This window comes from Mastomys coucha, unplaced genomic scaffold (assembly GCF_008632895.1).
Source record: "Mastomys coucha isolate ucsf_1 unplaced genomic scaffold, UCSF_Mcou_1 pScaffold16, whole genome shotgun sequence".
NCBI classification, from domain to species: Eukaryota; Metazoa; Chordata; class Mammalia; order Rodentia; family Muridae; genus Mastomys; species Mastomys coucha.
In genome coordinates, this window is record NW_022196898.1 from 29,943,148 (window position 1) to 29,963,157 (window position 20,010).

At 40.2% G+C, this 20,010-nt stretch overlaps 1 protein-coding gene across 4 annotated transcripts in view; it reads right to left on the reverse strand.

Moving 5' to 3' along the window:
• Glrb (glycine receptor beta) overlaps window positions 1-19,418 on the reverse strand; it is a 70,739-nt gene extending 51,321 nt beyond the window's left edge. For 2 of the 4 annotated variants that reach the window (XM_031374161.1, XM_031374160.1), the window contains exons 1-2: window positions 19,268-19,417; window positions 17,752-17,902 (exon numbers count right to left, since the gene is read on the reverse strand). In XM_031374161.1, coding sequence (XP_031230021.1) covers window positions 17,752-17,873 — 122 coding nt within the window. In that variant the 5' untranslated portion in view covers window positions 17,874-17,902; window positions 19,268-19,417. Of the gene's footprint in view, window positions 1-17,598; window positions 17,903-19,267 lie in introns of those variants that run through there. The other 2 variants (XM_031374163.1, XM_031374162.1) reach the window with 2 other exon arrangements.
• Between the last annotated feature and the right edge of the window lie 592 nt (window positions 19,419-20,010).

Below are 20,010 nucleotides of genomic sequence, written 5' to 3' on the forward strand. Positions count from 1 at the left end.
AAATATAAATAAATCTTTGAAAAAAGAGCAAGCGTCATTAATCATGTAATCATATATTTTGCAAACTAATATTTGTAATATACATGCAATTTGTATTGTTCAGGAAAACACATTGCACAAATGTTCATGTTCAGTTCTTCGGCTAAGTAATACATATTGATTTCTTTTAAATGCGTGTGGTCATCTATCCTGCTACATGCTGTTATGCAACATATCAGTCAGAAATTTCCTAACTGGACATCAAAGGCAGGATTGTTCTCTCTCCTGACAGAAAATAAGCAAAATAGGTAAACCAGAAATGGTGGCAGGCTTACAGCCCCCTCACTTCAGAGAAAGCTGTTGAGATGCTGGTGAGCTCAGGCTAGCCTCGGCTACTGAGCAGAGCCTGTCTTAACTACAGGGAGACACAGAAAGGACTTAGTGCTCCAAAGACTCTTGCTCTGCACATTTTCCATCTCTGTGGAAGGGAGGGGAGAGGAAGTGAGGGATGAGGCGGGTGGAACTTGGAACAGGGGAGAAAAGAAGGGGAGAGAAGACAAGAAGACGGGAGGACAGGAGGGAAAAAGAAAAAAAATCAAAAATCAATATATAGCTGACCTTTCTGTGAGTTAAGCAAACCTGGCTGGCTGGACTGGAGGCCTGACTTACAGCCAACACGCACTGTGGCTCTAGACATTTGGTAGCTGCCTCTGTGAGCTTCTCTGTAAACAGAGAAGATAACTGCAGGAAACCAATTCACAAAAGGCCTGTCTCAGCAATGAATTATGGCAGCACAAATAAAGAAGCTAGATCAGTAATGATGCTGTGAGACGGACAACCCCTTGGAACCTATTTGTGTTGTGTGGAAAGGAAAAGAAAGCAATAACTGTTTGGAATGATAGACATCCACAATTTACTCTCAGCCACAAGAAAGTCATGGACAAGGGATTTATTTAAGCAAATATGCGGAGTATTTCCCTTCCTCTATAAATGCATGCTATATATTCATGTATCTTCTTTCCCCCAAATCCCCACTCTAATTCCACTCTTCTCCCAAAACTGATGAGATGAAGTTTTGAAAGGAAATATTTTCTCTGCCACTACAAGCCAGTTTTTGAAAGAAGCAAAGACGGGATATTGAGAAATGAATAATTTAAACTTCAAAGCTCCTAGAGTAAGTCACTCCAGGGACACCACAAATCATTCAGATAAAGGGGCTTTGTTCCTGTCAGGAACCCAGTGGCAAAGCTCAAGGCCACCCCCAACACCTAACCTGGCTCTGTTACCCTGACCTTTTCACTTTCCCTTAGGTCAGAACTTATGTGCAAATAATCTGTTACCAGAGAAAAAAACAAAACAAAACAAAACACCCTGTCTTTTGAATGACTTTCTTCTTTATCGCCCCACAGGCTAATGTGAACAATGATAGGCAAACCCCACTATCCAGCAGGAGCAACGTATACAGACGATATTCTGAATACTAGATTACCTACCTCCTTCCAGTACAGAAAGACAAAGGTAGCCCTTTCTGTATCTATGAATTATTGCTTAGCAATCAGTAACACCCTAGGTTGGATAAGTTAAAATCCACAGGACTACTTAGAAAGAAACTTTACCCCTCCACACCGTATCCTAGTTGCCTTATGGGTTAGCACTTCCTAGCATATATAAGGAAATCTCCACTAACTTTCCTGATCTTTCCAGTCACCTTCAGAGAATGACAACTCCTTTCTGGCACTTTCCTACCGCTCAGAATTGTCACTGCAGATGCAACTTGTTTAGTCCTGGTCACAAAATTGGAGGCTTGATGAAAAAACTCGAAACTTCTTCCGTCCCCAGCCAGGTCCTCAGACGGAGGCAGGTAAGTGTTGGCGTGGCCGGTTCACTGGCCTTGCACTTACTGATCTATACTTTCTTTGTGCCTTTCTCGGATCCTATTTTTGAAATTTCTGTGTGTTTGACTGATTGTTTTTGTTTGCTTGTTTGGTTGGTTTGGTTTGGTTTTCCTTGCACCAAGAGCCTACTGCATAGCGCAGGCTGACCTCAAGCTCACAGCAATTCTTCTGCATCAACTGCCAAGAAGGGGCTTTGGCTGATCTCCAGCTTCTGCTCCTGCCTGCCCCAAGTCCATACCTCACATTGGTGCTACTGGACTTCGAACCCACCCTAGGTTCTTGTGGGCAAAGTTGCTCTTGTCTGCTTCTCTCTAAACTCCCCCTATCCTTGTGCTATTCAGCTGTCTTCACTCTCTTCTCCCTCCTAGGATCCACATCTGAGTGACAGTAGATATTCAGTATTCTCTTTCCCGGCAGAAATTCTCGCCATCCCACACAGCCCACATCTCTGCTCCATGGCCCAAAGCCTCAGCCACTGCCGCCTCTGAGTTCTTGGCAAGAATGGATCGCAGTCTGCCATGGAGCCTGCAAAACACCAGGGACAGGCATCATTCTTCCTCCATGTTCCTATCAATGTGTCATCCAGAAGGAAACGCACTTTCCTTACAGCTCCATGGTCACAGTGTGGAGATGCAGCGGCACTTGGGGCTTCCTTGAATACTGTCTTCCTTGGTCTCCTCAGCCCTGACAAAGCCTGAATAGGAGATACCGACCTAAGGTCACAGTCCATGCTTCCTTTCCTAGCCTTTACTGCTTATAGAAGGGGTCTGATTCCTAATAAGCCATGCAGGGGCTAAGATCTATTGTTTTTTTCCTCGTTTTTAGGGCTTTAGCAAAAACAACACTTCTATTCTTTATATACTCATTATTACTTTTGGAAAACCCTTAACTGCCCTCCATGGCTTTCCTAACAGAAAATGTAATGTTACATTATGTTAAATACAAAATTTATATGAATGTAAAAACTAATATTTTATCAAAATGAAATATAAATAATTATATTAATAATTAATTAGTGATTGTATTAATAATTCAGTTATTATAATCACAACTTAGTTTGAGTATTTTATAAAGGAAAGAAGTTCACACATCTCTCAGGTTGTGTGGTCCAAGAGCAGAGTGTCAAGCATGTCAAGAAGCAGAGAAGGACTCATCACAAGGGAAGCCAAACACAACAGTCTTGTTTCTAGCAACTTGCTGTCCTAAAAGTGAACTTACTCTGCACAACTTGCCTTATTTACTTCCTAGAGGAACCAGGACCTAATCACCTTCAACTAAGTGAGATCTCTTAAAGTACCATCACCTCAGTTCACCAAAATGAGGACCGAGTGTAAAGCAGCTAAACTTCTGGGAAGGTGTGCTTCAGCAGAGGCTGCAATTAAGGTATTCCTTAATATCAAAGAACCAGAAAATACCCTTGCATCCTGGATCTGGGCAGGATGTCACATGAGGACATGAAGTCAAGATAAATGAGCACAGTTAAGCAGAGATTTTAAAACAATAATTTAAGAATATTCAAGTGAGTCAACATTTAAGCAAACAATATACAATAAAATTTAATAACTTATAAAGTTCTTTGTCCAGATCAACATTTTAAACACAAACTGATCATTTTATAAGAAGCAAGACAAACTAAAACCAAACCCCCCTCCTTCTATATACAAATCTATTCAACACAGCTATGAATTGATGGTGTGGGTTACCATTAATGTAAAAACCACTAAGGAAAATGTTTACATGAATATGCCTGTGTGTGTGAGAATATACGGCATAGGTGTCCAGACGCCTACAGAGACCAGAAGAGAGCACTGGATCCTTTGATATTGGAGTAATAGATGGTTGTGGGGTATCTGATGTGGACGTGGACAACCAATCCCACATCCCCAGGAAGAGCAGCAAGTGCTCTTAAACACTGACCCATCTCTCCAGGCTATAGCAACCAGTTTTCATGTAATAGAACACAGGTCTGAGGTATGGTATCCTGTAAAATTATGTACTCAGCAAGTAACATTCTGTTATTATTCTTAAAGAGTTCAATGAACTTTAGAGCTCATTAAAGACTTTAAGGAAACCCAGTAATTAAAATAATTAAGATATAAAGAGCAACAATGATGAATCATGTTCACATGGTGAGACAACCAGTACCAGAATAGACTGGATTACACCTCAGTGAAATGACAGGCTTATCTTCAGCTGGTAAAGGCTTAAAGAAGACCTGTGCTCACCTCTTAAGATTTATTTTCTTATCTTCCAAAGAACCAGAACGGCCTCTGCTATACGTGGAATCATAAAAATGTTAGCCTGCCCCAGCTTCACAAGGAACCATGCAAGCAATTTGATCACCTCATTCTGTACACTCTGTACACATTCCTCAGGAAGATGTAATGGCGTCACACCAGGCATTCGCTCTCTCATAGGAAAATATACCGTAAACACTGTCTCTAACCTGGCTAGCATTGGAGGTTATAAAGAAGGCTATGTCCAATAAAGTTATGCAGATATTTTCCTGCAATTACATTTTCTATTTTTCAAAATTAAGTAAAAGTCCAAGGATGTTAAGAATAATATTTAAAATACAAAAATATTCTTTGAACTCTGCCTCAGATGTTCTGCGATCACAACTAAAGTAACCCACTTTAGAGCCTTTTTGCTTTGGGCAGCACACATGGATAGCTGTGGCCATTACCACAGAAGAAAAATGGAGGTGTTTGTAAGCACTGTCTGCTCCATTAAGGTCAGAGACATTTAAAGTGATCTGTCCTCAGACAGGCTAACTGGCTCTGGAGGAGGAGCTTATTTATTTCATATAAAAATTGAAGGAAATATTTTACTTCAGCTACACTGAGAAATCCATTAATCCTTACTATCAGTGCCTCTATTTTACAGATCTGGTTCAGTGGGAGGGCATAAGACAAAACTGAAAAGAACCCATGGCCCTGGCAGCCCAGAGTAATGTGTTCTCTTCAGAACTAACTCAGCCAGTTTTACTTGGGACTTGTAATTATTGGCATTGTATCTTTAGTGCTGAATTTTGCACAAGTTACAGGACAGGGACTCTGAATAATATGTGGCTTTTGGCTGAAGGAATGGGACAACTTAAGGGAAAGAAGCAGGGCAAATGTCCAGAAGAAGACACAGAATATATCACAGTAAAGTGGAAGCTGAGTAGTTTACCCCAGAACAAATCGCTGGCAATGCTGAGAAGAGCTAGAAGGAAAAAGGGCTGGTCATAGCAGAGATGTGAACAGCTGTCTCTACTGCAAACATCAGAGGTGCCTGCACTCTAGAATACCAGTTCTTAAAGCCTGCTTTGCCTACCTGCAGACTGCCCACACCACAGTCAAAACTATTCTCATAAAAGCAGTAGCACATTATATACTTCGTTAAATATTGACAATTGTGCTTATCGTGCGAAGGCCCTGGGTGGATAAAACTGCTTGCTCATTAGCCAAAATCTAGAAAATATTTAAATGTAATGGCAATGCATTCTTTGCCACCACATACTACTACATCATTGCACCACATGCCACCAATATATGACCACACCCCACCAAACCATAATAAACATCACCAAATTATAGCACTACCCATCAATACACAAAACCCCACACTACCAATATTTAACACCACATAGCACCACAACATGACACATACTACCAATACATCTACACATCTCCAGTACACACTATCTCCAATATACACCATCGCACACCACCAAAACACAAACCCACATAACCAATCCATAACACCAGATTTAATCAAAACATACCACACAATGCCAACATAAACCACACACCAAAACCTAAATTCCCTCAAAATCAAAATGTACCACACACAACCAATATATAAACTCACACAACTTATATACAGAATGCCACAAGCCTTCAGAACATATCAAATATTAACACCCTGACAGCAACTTACACAAAACTTTTAATGTCCCTAAGCAGTGTTTCTAAAGAAATACTCAGATAAACATAATTTTACTGCATTTTAAAACTAAAATCAGCATTGTGCTAACATTATAACTGATAACTTGCACAGTGCTATAGCTATAATATAAACAAGAGTCTGGGGAATAAAAACACTTGGTTAGTTTTACTTATGGGCTAAATTAGACTCCTATTCTTCATGGAAGGTCATTCACAGAATACAAAACAAAACAAGAAAAAAAGAAAAAGAGAAAAAAAAACATTAGGGATGAGGTTTTTGTTTTGTTTTGTTTTGTTTCGTTTGGAAAAGTAACAAAAATATAAACATGGCTGAGTTTGTTGCTAGTGACAAATACACATTTTCTAATAAAATGAGAATCACAGAAGGACATTAACTCCTAAGAGTCTGAGCACTTCCCAATATGTATATCCTCCCTCCACTGACACAGAGAGGGACACTCAGCAGCAGTGTCATTTGCTGCTGTGTATTGACAGGATCAACCCATCCAAAATAGGCAAGCAAGTATCTTCTAGCTGCTACTCTGTGTTGTTATAAAATCATTTCTGAACAAAAGAGCCCATTCAATGTGCATGTCCGACCAATGAACTGCAATGAAACAGAACAAAATGTTCACTGATCTGATTGTAGGCTTCACATAAAATTACTCTCTCTTAAGGAAATATCATTTGTTAACTTTGGCACAACAGTAAAAGAACATTCAAAATTAGGAAAAGCTACTTAAGTGCTCTTCCCTTTTCCAGTTTCATGTGGTCATCTCTTCTTCATGGTCAGCCATTGTGAAACTAATACAAACGTGCATGGGAGAGTGTAAATAAGGAGCCTTCCATGACGTCAGCCACCAAGCTAATACACAGCAATGCAAATCAGAATGCTGTTTTCACTCATTTTAAAACAATACTTACCATGAAAATTTCATAAAGTAAGTTATTCTTGTTAATATTTAATGCCTACACTACATAAAATTGATTTTTTTTTGCTTGTTTGTTTGTTGTACTGGGGATTAAAACTAGGACCTCACACAAATTCTCTACCACTGAGTTCTGCTCAATGTATTTACCATGCAATACAGTAAAGTACGGTAGGAAATGGAAATTGAATGGCTGGATATCACGTAGTAAATACAGCTAGAGATAAAGATGTAGACACAACATTTCCCAATGGTCACTGGTCACACACAAAACCAGAAATTGCTACAGGTGAAATATGGCTGGGAAGGCCATGTAAGAGTCAAGAATGACTATCAGGAAAGACCCAATGATTCAGGAGTCAGTGGAAGTGGTGTATTAGTAGTAGTCAGAAGGGTTAGGGAAAAAACTCAGAGCAGGGAATTCTAGAAGCTAACCATGAAGCAAGGAAAAGACCCAGAGGTGGAAAGGGGGGGGGGGTGTTCCGGAGTGTAGAGAAAAGCACATGGTCCTTACCAAGTAATAAATGTTTCAAGGAAGTAACTAGATTTACTTATGAGGAAGAAAATAATATCCGTGTCAAAAAGTAGAGTAGAACTAGATGTGTGCATTAATGACCAAAAGTGTTTCACTCCTTGCCCAGCATGTATGAAAGAGATGTGCAAGATGAATTTATCTTACCAATATCACATCTAACTGCACTGTCATTAAACTATGGGTGTGTCAAAAGGTTAGCTCTGGTTTTCCTATGTAATCACTTACTTAACTGATTCAACTGTATTATCCATCACACATGAACCTTTAAATAATCATGTGCTAACACTATATATGGCCACCTCCTCTCAACTGTTTGCAAGGAAGATTGTTAACATACATATGATTTAACTAGAAAGTAAAGACCTCATCATATGAAGGATTTAATTTAAGCAAATGCCAAAATATGTGATGTGAAAGAAAATGATTCTGAGAAAGGAAAGAGTCCAACATCAGTCCTAACCACAAGGTTTGGAAAATTAATTTAAATACTATTAATATCCAATTAATACTTTATTTTGGTTGTATCTCTTCTAGTTTAAAATCACTTTGGTGACCAAAAAAAAAACAAACAAACAAATAACTAATAAAATTTCCCTTTTCTCTCTAGAGGCATCTAAAGTATCCTTTAATTTACTTATGACTTCTGCATTTCCTCCCTTAGTCATGATTCTATAATTTGCCTTATACAAAAGCAGTCTAATTTTTTTTCATAAGACAAAGCCTTAATCAGAAGTTATTTATGTTTGTGCTCTTTAAAGAAAAAAACTGCAGTAAAACAAATCCAACAACACACAATAGACATTCACGAGCAAGCAAGTACTAATAGAGACCCTATGAACAAACTTTCACATAATTTTAACTCTTGAAAATTATAGCAATAGGCATTTAGGTGAGTAAGTCAGAAGATGGATCTTTTTTTCTTCCAAAAGCTGAATTTCAATCAATTTCCAAGACATTAACTAGTCACCCTTCTACTTCACAGAACTCCCACTCCAGACTGAAGCTGCTGACTATTTAAAAATTCTGTTAAGAGAGGGCATTATTTACTCAGCAAAGTCCTGAAGAACTAGTAAAATCTGGATAAACAGAAAGTTATGTTTCTAAATGTAATAATAGTAATAATAATAATAATAATAATAATAATAGTGATATTAGCAAGGAAAGGTTAGAAATGGGGCAGATCAACCTTTCTAAAGCAAGATTGTAGCTGCATCCAAAGTCTGAAATATAAATTTGAGAGAGTCCTTTGAAATCTAAGATTAAAGAAAATACGCTGGAAATCGTGTTACTGACTGCAGAACTATCAGGAAGAGAATGGCAACAGGATGCTGAGATGTATAACAATAAGGCAAGTCACTGGGAAAATACCATGACAGATCTGTTGACAACGGTGGTAAGAGGAGATGCATGGAAATGAAACCTGAACATGACGATAGAGGAGATCATTTCAAAGGAAAGGTGCAGCTCCCATTTCAGCTTCATGCCTGACTGGCTGGAGTAATGGGGATGCCAATTGTAAATGCTGAAGAATTATTTGGAAGGACAAGATCATTAATTCAAGTGATTGCAAAATAACAGTATGGCAGCAAGGAGAAATTGCAAAATAGATAGTATGAGAATGCATAAGCAAACACTGGAAGAAGAAAGAAGAAAATCCTGGTCCAAGTGCACAGTGATGACAGGACAGACAATCCCCATGTGCATCCACTTTTTACATGAGTCATATCTTTTCTTCAGTCAGCCTCTCATCTTTGGCCAACATTTCCACCATGAACATTTCTACAAGTACAACTAAGTACAACCTCAACCGGAACTAAGTTAAGACCCATCCAGTCTGCTAATGAAAACTAGATAAAAGAAATTAGAGAGACTAATGATTATCGTAATAATTTGCATAAATATGATGGCTCTTGTTTTTTCTTGTAAATTTATCTCTCATCAATATATACAACTGATGTGCAAATATTCTAGCATTAAATGTTAAAAGAGACAAAAATTCTCTCAAGTTTTGTATCAAGTGCATTTATACTTCTACATAATAATTTAGGTTATGAGCAAATTTATAGAAATAACTCCCATTCTTTTCTAGTGTAGGCACAAGAGCAAAAGTGAACCTGAGCGACTTGTGTCGTGACTTTAACACTAGAGTGTCAAGGACTTGAGAACACTTAGGGGAGATGGGAAATATAGGCTGGCATGATTGCACACCCATACAAGAGCTACCTCAATCACTACAGGCTTCATGCGAAACTCCTCAATGGGAAGACGTGGTACAGGTCAGAAAGGGACTAAAGAAAGAGTTTGTAGAAAAGACTTAGACCAAAACTCTGAAAGCAACACAGAATGTTTCACGAGATGGTGGCACTCTTGCTACGTCTTGATACAAGAACTTTCTGATAGCGAAAGTGAGCAGCTGAGAGTGCACCCAGCAATGCCCTGGGAGCAGGCAGCCTGTGCCACTCATGGGCAGAGGCTAGATGGGTTGAGAAGACAAGATGAAGCTCAGAAGCTATACAAAAAATGCAGGATCCAAGCAGCTCAGTAGAGGATGGGCTCCAAAATACCACATCACACTCCATGTACTCCATGTATACTCATCATGTACTCCAGAAACAGGAGGCCCTTCCAGTGATCATGTCTGCCATGAGGAGGATCTCCTACTCTGTCTCTGGTGAACATTGATCAGCCAGCACCTTCACTGACCTGGATAAGCACCATTTAAGCACGAGTAGTTAGCATCCATCGCTCTTATGTAATACATTTCTTAAGAATCTAATGCAGTGCCAATGCCCAAGAACTGTCCTCCCCAAACCAGCGTTGGACATAGGCTTGTTGTGCAGCCAATCTGACTTTCAGCTTACTTCCTGCTATCTCAACCCACTGCCTGTGAATGGATCCTGCCTCTAAGTATTGGTGATGTCACTTAGAGCTTCATTTTTGATTGATATATATGTTTGCTGTGAATTGTCCTACATCTCTAAGGTTTGCATAAAATACCATGTCTTTGAAAAACACACACAGACTATCGGGCATGTCGGTGACACACATGCCATATTCAAGACAGTTCTCTGAAACACTTCATAAACACTAGTTCACTTAAAATTATCAGCTGCCAGATGGCTGAAATGCAGAGGCCTCCCCGATAAGAATGAGCACCAGGGACTGAGGAGATGGGTCAGTGGTTAAGAGCAGTCACTGCTCCTCCAGAGGACCCAGGTTCAATTCCCAGCACCCACAATAGCAGCTCACAACTGTCTGTCACTTCAGCTTCAAGAGATCTGAAACCCTCACACAGTCATATAGGCGGGCAAAGCACCAGTGCACATGAAATAAAAACAAAAAAAAAAAAAAAAAAAAAAAAAAAAGAATGAACACTAGTAGCTCAGAAATGACAAAACTAGTAATACATACCAGTACACTGGCCAGGCAAGATCAATGAAAAGGATCTTGCTATATCTCCTATGACTGAAAATTAACATACAAATCAATGTTCCTCTGTGCTTTTTAAATCATATTTTTGTTATTGTTAGTATTGTTAAATATATTTCAGTTCTACTTTCTATCTATGGAAGTGTTCGTCATTTGCATCTATTATTCTGAAGTCATTTCTGGAGAGGTATGGTGGATTGATTTATCTTTTCTGCTGGATTATGACAGAAGGGCGATTTTTCTGGGTTTGAAGGCTATTTAAATAAAACTTATATGAAATTTTGGAGGGAAATTATAGTGCTTTGTTTTCTTTTGTTTGTTGGGTTTGGATTTTTGAGACAGGATTATCCTATATATATTTCTGTCTGAATCGGAATTTCCTATGTAGATCAGGCTGGCCATGAACTCATAGAGTTCCTCCTGCCCCTTCCTCCTGAGCACTGGCATTCATGGCATGACCAAGTCTGGCCTAAAGGAAAATTATGTTAATGAAGGTTGTCAAATCCTTATTACCAACTCAAGACCAAGGCTTATGCATTTCATATTCTAGAACCTTCTAAGTCAATCCACCAGAAATATAAAGGCAAGTCTGCCTAACTGGAGCAAGATAAAATTTAAATTTGTAGAATGATGACTCCATTTACTATTGTTATTAAGCAATCAAATACACTGTCAAGTCTACAGAAATGTTTAAAAAAATCTCACAAATTGAAATGTCCTTAAAAAACAATATAGGATCTACCTAGCTATTCATTTTCAAATCCCCTAACATAGGCCAGCCAAAAACATTTCCTATGTCAGAGTGGCTCTAATGATGATTACCTGTGCCACCCCGATCCAGTCAATTATATTTCATCTAATAGCTAGTAAAAACTTCTTAAGTTGAAGCCAAAAGTCTCACTCCATATAGCTTTTATTCATTAGCCTGGTTTTCAACTGATGCCAAGCTGTAAAGTCTAACTTCTCATTCACCTCACAGATTTTCAAACCCTTGCAAACAACCTTCAATTATCTCAGCTCCTTAAGCACTTCCTAGTATGAGAAGATCTTAATTGCTTCTACTCTTATTTCTCTGGCCTGGGAATAGTGTGTAAAACAGTGCAGAGATGCCCATAAGCTTTGCTTTAAATGCCTAAATAAAACACTATACATATATACATACATACACGTTCATTTGTATCAATATGATGACATCATCAAGCATTTTCCAAATATTCTACTAACCATACTGAACCAATTTCCCTATATCATTAGGCCTTTGTCTATCACTTTATTTTTATTTTGTTGTTATTATCATAAAAAATAAATGGGTTTCATTATGACATTTTCCTATTTGTATATCATTATGTTCCATTCATATTTATCCAAGTATTCATTCTTGTCAGTGCCTCTATCCTTCTGCAAGACAGGCCTGCTTCACATAAATTTGTATATATGTATGAATAGAGCATATATATATATATATTACTATATCCATATATAAATGGATATATGTTGCATATGCTATTCAGTATGCCATTCTTTTTTGTTGTTGGTGGTGGTGTATTTTTTGTTTGTTTATTTGTTTTGGTTTTTGGTTTTTCATGACAGGGTTTCTCTGTATAGCCCTCGCTGCTGTCCTGGAACTCACTCTGTAAACCAGGCTGGCCTCGAACTCAGAAAACCGCCTGCCAAGTGGTGGGATTAAAGGTGTGCACTACCATTGCCTGGACAGTATGCGATTCTTATTTCCTGAGCCTTAGTATCTTTTTTATTTTTTTTATTTATTTTATTTTATTTATTTTATTTTTTTTTTTTTTTTTGGTTTTTCGAGACAGGGTTTCTCTGTGTAGCCCTGGATGTCCTGAAACTCACTCTGTAGACCAGGCTGGCCTTGAACTCAGAAATGTACCTCCCTCTGCCTCCCAAGTGCTGCCCAGCTCGAGCCTTAGTATCTTAATTCAAGGTTATATTGGTTCCCAATTGTATCTCACAGTACCTTTTCTAATGTTACAAATTTCAGTTTGTTTTTGTTTTCTTTAATATTTCCTTTTAATCATTGACAAAATACTGAATATGATGACACCAAAATTCTGCCTCTGTCAAACGTAACCCGGTGTAAAAATATTGAACTCATTAGCCTAGTTGTGAATAAATCTAGCTGTCCATATGCTGGGACCATATCAATTGTTTTAAAATCCAGACATAATAGAAGCAGTTAAAAGAAGACAAAGGCTTTTAGGTTTCCCTTCACTTATTAAAGAAATTATTACCTGATATATATTTTATGCCAGGCATTCTGTTGTTCCCTTGTAATGAGTCAAGCAGGCATTGTTCTCTAGTCAGTTTACAAATATCTGGAGAAGCTCCAGGAACAATCATAACCATGGATGTAAAGAAGAGGGATGGACAAATGGAGAAGGTTATTATTGAAATCAGACTGTCAAAATGTGGAAAGAGAATGGGATTGCTTCACTACAGCATAGTGTCAGCCTACACACACACACACACACACACACACACACACACACGCAAACACACAAGTGTTTCTCAGTAGAGGTCATGGTTTCATATTTGGGTTGACTTTGATGTCATTATGAAACTGTCAATTCGACAAACTACAGATTGGGAAAAAGTCTTCACTAACCCCCCCCATTCGATAGAGGACTAATATCTAAAATATATAAAGAACTCAAGAAGCTAACTACCAGGAGGTAGGAGGTTGGGGGGGGCTCTAGAATGTACCAGAGACCTGGAAGGTGAAAGACTTTCAGGACTCAAAGGGAGTGACATTGGATGAAGTACTCTACAGGTGGGAAGGGGAACTTGTGGAATCCACCTCCAGTGGAGAGATGGAACATCAAGTGGAAGGATGGAGTTGCCATCCCACAGTCAAAAGCTCTGACCCAGAATTGTTCCTATCTGAAGGAACTACAGGGATGGAAATGGAGAAGAACATGAGAGAAAGGGGTCCAGTGACAGGCCCAAATTGGAATCCAGCTCAAGGGGAGGCCCCAGGGCCTGACACTGTTACTGATGCTGTGGTGTGCTTTTAGACAGGAGCCTAACATGGCTGCCCTCCGAGAGGCCCAACAAGCAGCAGAAAGAGTCAGATGCATATACTAGCTAGCACTCAACCAATGGAAGGAAGCTGGGGACCCCAGTGGTTGAATTGGGGAAAAGCTGGAAGAAGCCAAGGAGGAGAGCAGTCCCATGGGAAAACCAGCAGTCTTAACTGACCTGTACCCCTGAGATGTCTCAGACACTGAGCCACCAACCAACCAAGCAAAATACACCCTGATATGAGACCTCTGACACACAGCAGAGGACTGCCTGGTCTGGCTTCAGTGAGAGAAGAAGCACCTAATTCTTGAGAGACTTGAGGCTCCAGGGTATGGGGATGTCTAGTAGGGTATGGGTGGAGGCATTGGGGAATTCTCTTGAAGGCTAGGGTTGAGGAAGTGTGGGATGGGAAGTGGTTGGGGGAGGCACCGGGATGGAGATGAAGACTGAACTCTAAAAATGGACTAAAGAATTTCAAAAAAATGCTGAGTGAAGAGGACACAAGGAATAGTGTTTGCATTTGTAAAGGTCTAGGCCCACAGACTGAGGCTCAAGAGTGAACAAGTTATAGTTTACTTCTGTGAGTTTTGAGCAAGAGCCTGGAGGTGGGCATTAACTAATGCAGCCAGAGAGCACTGGTGCCTTAACTATTGAGAAAAAGGCTGGTGGAGATGGGAAAGAGCAGGTATGCACTGGGTGATGCACAGACAGGAATGGAGAGGATAGTGATGAAGATGTTGGGCTCTAGCCATCAAAGATGTTCTGTGTAGAGACAAGAAATGTCAGCTATCTCCAAAAAGCCATGGAATCCTGCAAGGCATCTCAATATTGGAGTGACCTAATTAGAGCCAAGATCTCAGGCGAAAATGCCAAAGCAAACCAAACCAAAACAACCACAAAGCAGAGACAAAACAAAAGAAAACAAAGCAGCAGCATAAACTCTAGAGTCAGTGTGGAGCAGAAATAGCCAGGGGGGAAAAAAAGAATAGTGAAGAAGTTAAAACAAGCCATATCACAGATTGTAGAGAAGATAATTCAAACAGTGCCTATAAAGAGGTGAAAGCAGAGACATTCTAGAGGTGGTAAAGAAGAGCTGCTGAGTTGCTGAGTCTTGGTGCCTCCTGAATTTGAGATGATATAAAAGGGTAGGTCAAGAGCCATCCGAGGATGGCAAAGGAGGTGGTGTGATCATTTGTTGGCAAAGGGCCACTGTGTTAGGGGTGATGGGGAGCAGTTCTGAGAACACTTTCCTCATGTTGAATTGAGCTTTGTAACAGGATGGGACAGTCAGGCTGGAGGGTGCTACCCTCTATCCATCTCTGAACTAGACATAAAGTCTGGGCAGTTTATGTTACGCTATACGTATAGTGAGTGAGTACAGCTATATGCATGGGTTTCGGTGAAATCTTACCAGCAGGATGGAAAAATCACAATCTCTCCAGCCTCTGTCCTGTATTTTAAAATGTGTATTCTCATAACAAACAGGAAAAAAAACTAGTGTTCCAGTGGAAAAATAAAAATAGTTAACTTTTGTTCACTACAAATATACAGGCAAGGCTTATATGCTCCCAAAGCTTATCAATGACACTCCTAGAGTGTTTAAATAAACAAAAGTTCACCAGGCAAGAATCTCATGACATTAAGTATTCATTTTCTACCCTCAATTTCTGAGATTTCTAATTCTAACTCTGATAATTAGTGCACTTAATAAATTCATACAAAATAGCTTAGATCTCTAAACTACAAATAACCATATAAGATTACTTTACAGCACATTACTATGGCTGAGATTGTAGCCTGAGTTTTTACAGAACTTTCACATAGTAGACCAAATTCCAACCTGAGAAAACACTTCTGAATTTCTTAAGCTCTTAGTCTTAAGGCTGATTTTCATTGACTTTACTTCAGTTTTGTTTTTTAGGTTAAGTTTCACTGTGTAAACCAGGATGGCTTTGAACTCTCAATCCTCCTACCAAGTGCTGGGATTATAGAATTGTATTCCTGTGGCAAGAGATATTTATTTATAAAATGAATCCAACCCCAAAATATAAAAGTGTAATTTGCCAGGGCATATGTGTCTGTTTGTCTGTCTATTATCTTAATGATCATGTATGCATGTGTGTCACAGCAAGCATGTGGTTGTCAGGAGACCTCTGTAGAAACTGGTTCTCTCCTTCCACTGTATGAATTCCAGGGACCAAACTCAGCAGGGCACGTTTACCTGCTGAGTCATAATCTCAGCCCTATTTACAAATTCATAAGATAGATGTTTGACAAGATTACTACAGCTATCAATGAAACTTTACTTAGTCTCATAAAAAAGTTAAAATAAATTTAAGACTATGGTAGAAACTAGCAAAGATGGAGTTTTCAACTCAACAGGCACAGATGGCACCTTATGAAACTTCATAGTTTTCACATGCTCCGAGAGAACCTTTATTACTCCATTTTCAAAAGTCTGTCTTAAATAACTAGAGCCACCATATACATTGACCATTTATATACTTTTGGTAATTTAATAGTATAGTTGTGAAAAAGAGCAAGTGTCCTCTAAATACTACTACTGTAAGGTAAACGGAGGCAACAAGATTTGCTGTTGGGATCTTTAAACAATATGACTTTGCATGCAGGAAGTATGGAAGGGGTTTGACTGGGAAGGTAGTAACCAGGGCATCACTTACTTGTAAAAAGAGCAAGACTGGTCCATGATAGCCTGACCCCACCCATACCTTACCCAGCTACCACAACCACAAGGCATATACCAGCTTCGATCAACAAAGAATATTTAGAACTTGAAAATGTGTCTTTTCACACAAGGAGAAGGCCTAACATCATCTAGGTCCCTTGAGGGCTGATCTGATATGGACACAGAAATCTTAACATGAGGAGTTCTAATGTCAGCACACGGTAGGCGTGGGCCTGCCTCTCACCCCTCAGCAGATACCCAAGGGTGCAGAGGCCGAGGAAGTGCTAGCCTACACTTCATCCTAACCTAAAACTGCTAAATAGGTAGGCTGTCAATGGTAAAGTCAGGACACGCCTCTGGACATGGCATGAAACTTACTGAATGCTAGACATTAGTCTCCATGACATGGCCTTCAGGCTTTTATGTCTCTCACATCTCTAAAGTTTCAACTACAATGTATCAAGTCTAACATCTCTTCTTAAAAAGTAGTTTGTTTCTTACAGACATGTATAAAACGTCAATGGTTCTTGACATTGGAATAAAATGTTGTCTCTGATCCATATAATTTCTCAGCAATAGTAATTGAAAAATGGCCTACAACAGCAAAGTAACTACATGTGTTATGTTATTACTTAAAAACACATAATCTTTATATTATGTATTGTTTATCTTCTGTAACAGTTGGATATCTACAGCTTTTATTGACCAGTAATATTAACCCTTCTGAGAAAAGATCCCAGGCTGATAAACTTTGACTTTTGGAAGACTGTAGCTGGATTTTTTTTTTTTTTTTTGCAAAAGTAATTCTATATTTTATCACACACTTTTTGAGGAATGCACTAAAGTCCTTTTGTAAGTCCGTTACAAAAGATTTTTTTAGAATAAATGTTATGTACCGTGCAAATTTACTTCCACCGTGTATACCAATGCAAATATAATAGAGCACAAGATAATAGTTATCTGGTTCTTAATGAATTCTCATTTCAGATTATTTTTAAATCTACCTTTTGAACTAGTACTTGCTCAATGCATGGGCCCAACAGCATCCAATTAAAGTTGCATATCTGGTAAAATAAAGCTATAACAACTTGTTTCGCTTTTGTAAATGATATGTAAAGGTGTATGTACAAAGCTTCCTTTACCACCAGGAAGCCACCATCACATTGCAAACCTCTGTCTACTCCGACATCTTGCAAACAGGACACAGTAGCTGCACGACTGGATGCAAAAACTGTTGTGGGTGGGCATTTTAATAGCTAGTCTGGTCTTCTAACAAAAGCAGCAACATGGCTCTGCAGAAGGATATAAAATGTGAGGAACGTACGATGGGCACAAATACTGCTTCTTTTTCCCCTTTCCTTTCTTGGAAGACTTTTCTTTAGAACAAGCGTCTTCAAACAACAAGGACATTAAAATAAAAAAGGAGATTGCCAATGAAAACTTCATCTTGAAAACGGAAGTTTCAGCAGCTCAATCTACGAGAGAGAAAACAAGAAGGTGTTCACACTTAGGGAGCATGTGGCAAGCCTGAGACTTCTCTTTTAAGGAGCTTCTCACCATGGCTACCCAGCCGGCAAGTGCATCTCAAATCCTACATCACTAAATGTTTAAGTGTTCTTTATATAGCAGGAAAGCCTCTTTAAAGTCATCGTGAAACTCAGTTCAAATAAACATATAAGGAAAACAGGGCTCCAGTAAGAGACAATTGGAGATTGTACAATTTCCAAATCTGGGATTATATGAAATTAAAATTTGGCATTAAATTGGAGAGTATTCCCAAAGAGGTTCAGACAGATAGCTGTAAGGGTGTGTAATGCACTGTTAAAAGGGCTCACTTTAGCTAGAACATCTGATGTCAAATTTTAAAATCTATGTTGTATGGATTTTTATGCATTTTTTAAAAAAAAAAAACTAAGGGACTTAATTCAAAGTAAAGCAGCAAACAGATACAGGAAATTGGCATGAAACAATTTCACACTCTAAACTCACTGCTTGTAAAATATCGTTAAATTTGCATGCTACTTTGTACCCTGGAAATGTCATTCAGGTAAGTTGACTTGTTAGTTTTGCCATTCATGTGGGAACTCCCGTACCAGTCATCATCAAAAAGGTAGCTCTGAGTAATATAGTAAAGAAACAAAACTGCAAGTGTGCTTCAGATAATGTTCCTGCCTAGAAATTAACATCACTGCCTATGACCAGAAGAGAATATCCTTGCTAGAGTTCAATAAACAATAAAGCTAACTCTCAAGCATTTACTGACAGCAGAATAGTTTAAAAAAACCTCTTCTGTGTGCTTCGGTTTCAGACCACAAAATTGTTTTCTGCAGTCTGAGACCTAAACACCCAATTCCCATCTCACTCTTGTATCTGCAATGCCAATGTCCTGTTTTTACCAGCCTCCTCTTCTCAGGTTTACCCCATATTTATCCTCTGCACCCCCAAAGCAGGCCCAAAGGGCAAGTCACTAGGTCCTTCACCCACAGCCACCTCTACCCCTGGGGATGAGAGTCTCAGCACTTCAGTGGGGTTGTCCCCCTTGGATCGCAGCCCCCTATCCTCCCGGAGGGATGCTGGCTGCAACAGCCAGGCTCCAGCTACCCTAGTCCCCAAGGTTCAGTGGCTTTCCAGAGCGGCCGGCAGCTGCAGGGCCAGGTGAGACTCCTCACAGCACCCCAGGGCCCTCGGCGGGGGGCCTCTAGTCCTCAAACCCGGGCCCTGTCCCCCGCGAGCATCGGACACTGCGGCTAGCCCAGAGCCCGCCTCGGGCCCCAACTCGGCCCCGCCGCAGTGCGCAGACCCGGAGCCCGCGTCGCGCGGAGCTAGCCGCCAGGCCTTACCGCACGCGCCCCGCAGCCCTCCGCCGAGGTGACGGCGGCGCAGGTGGCGGGCGCAGAGGCAGCTGCGACCCACGAGTCCCGCCGCCGCCCGCGCCTCCACTGCCACCGCTGCCGCCGCCGCCGCTGAGCTTGACGCGCCTGCTCCGCCCCCGAGCGTGCGCCGTGGCGCACCGCGGACAACTGCGGGGACCGCGGGCGGAGGTCGCCACCGAGAGGGACCAGATACTGCACGATGGTGGTGGGGAGGGGGACAAGGGAGAGAGAAGGGACGTTAGAGCTCTCTGGGGGACACTATCTCACTCACGGCCCCAGGAGAAGACCTAGAAAAATAGCTAAAATAAAGGAGCAGGGCTCAAGGGGAGGCTTGTGACACTACATGATGTGGGACAGCAGTTGGCCTTCCTGGACCAAAGTGGACCAGGTTCCTGTGGTTCCATCATCTCCTTCTCTTGCTGTCAGAATAATTCCAATTTCTGAAGCCTGACCTTTCTGTGCGGGCTTCAAGTGGTCAGAATCACTAGAAGAGTACAGTGCAAGAAATGCTGCTCTTAACATTGGTTGCACAGTTGACATTGAACACAACAGGGCCCCTTCATTCGCTGGGCTCACAGTGTCGCCACTGACTCTCAGTGTGTCTGGACAACTGCACAACCTTCTCAGTTTTATAGATGGCGAAATTGAAACTCAAGCCAATAAAAGATTCCCTTGGGGCTTACAGATCTTAAAAGAGATTTAGCAGTGAT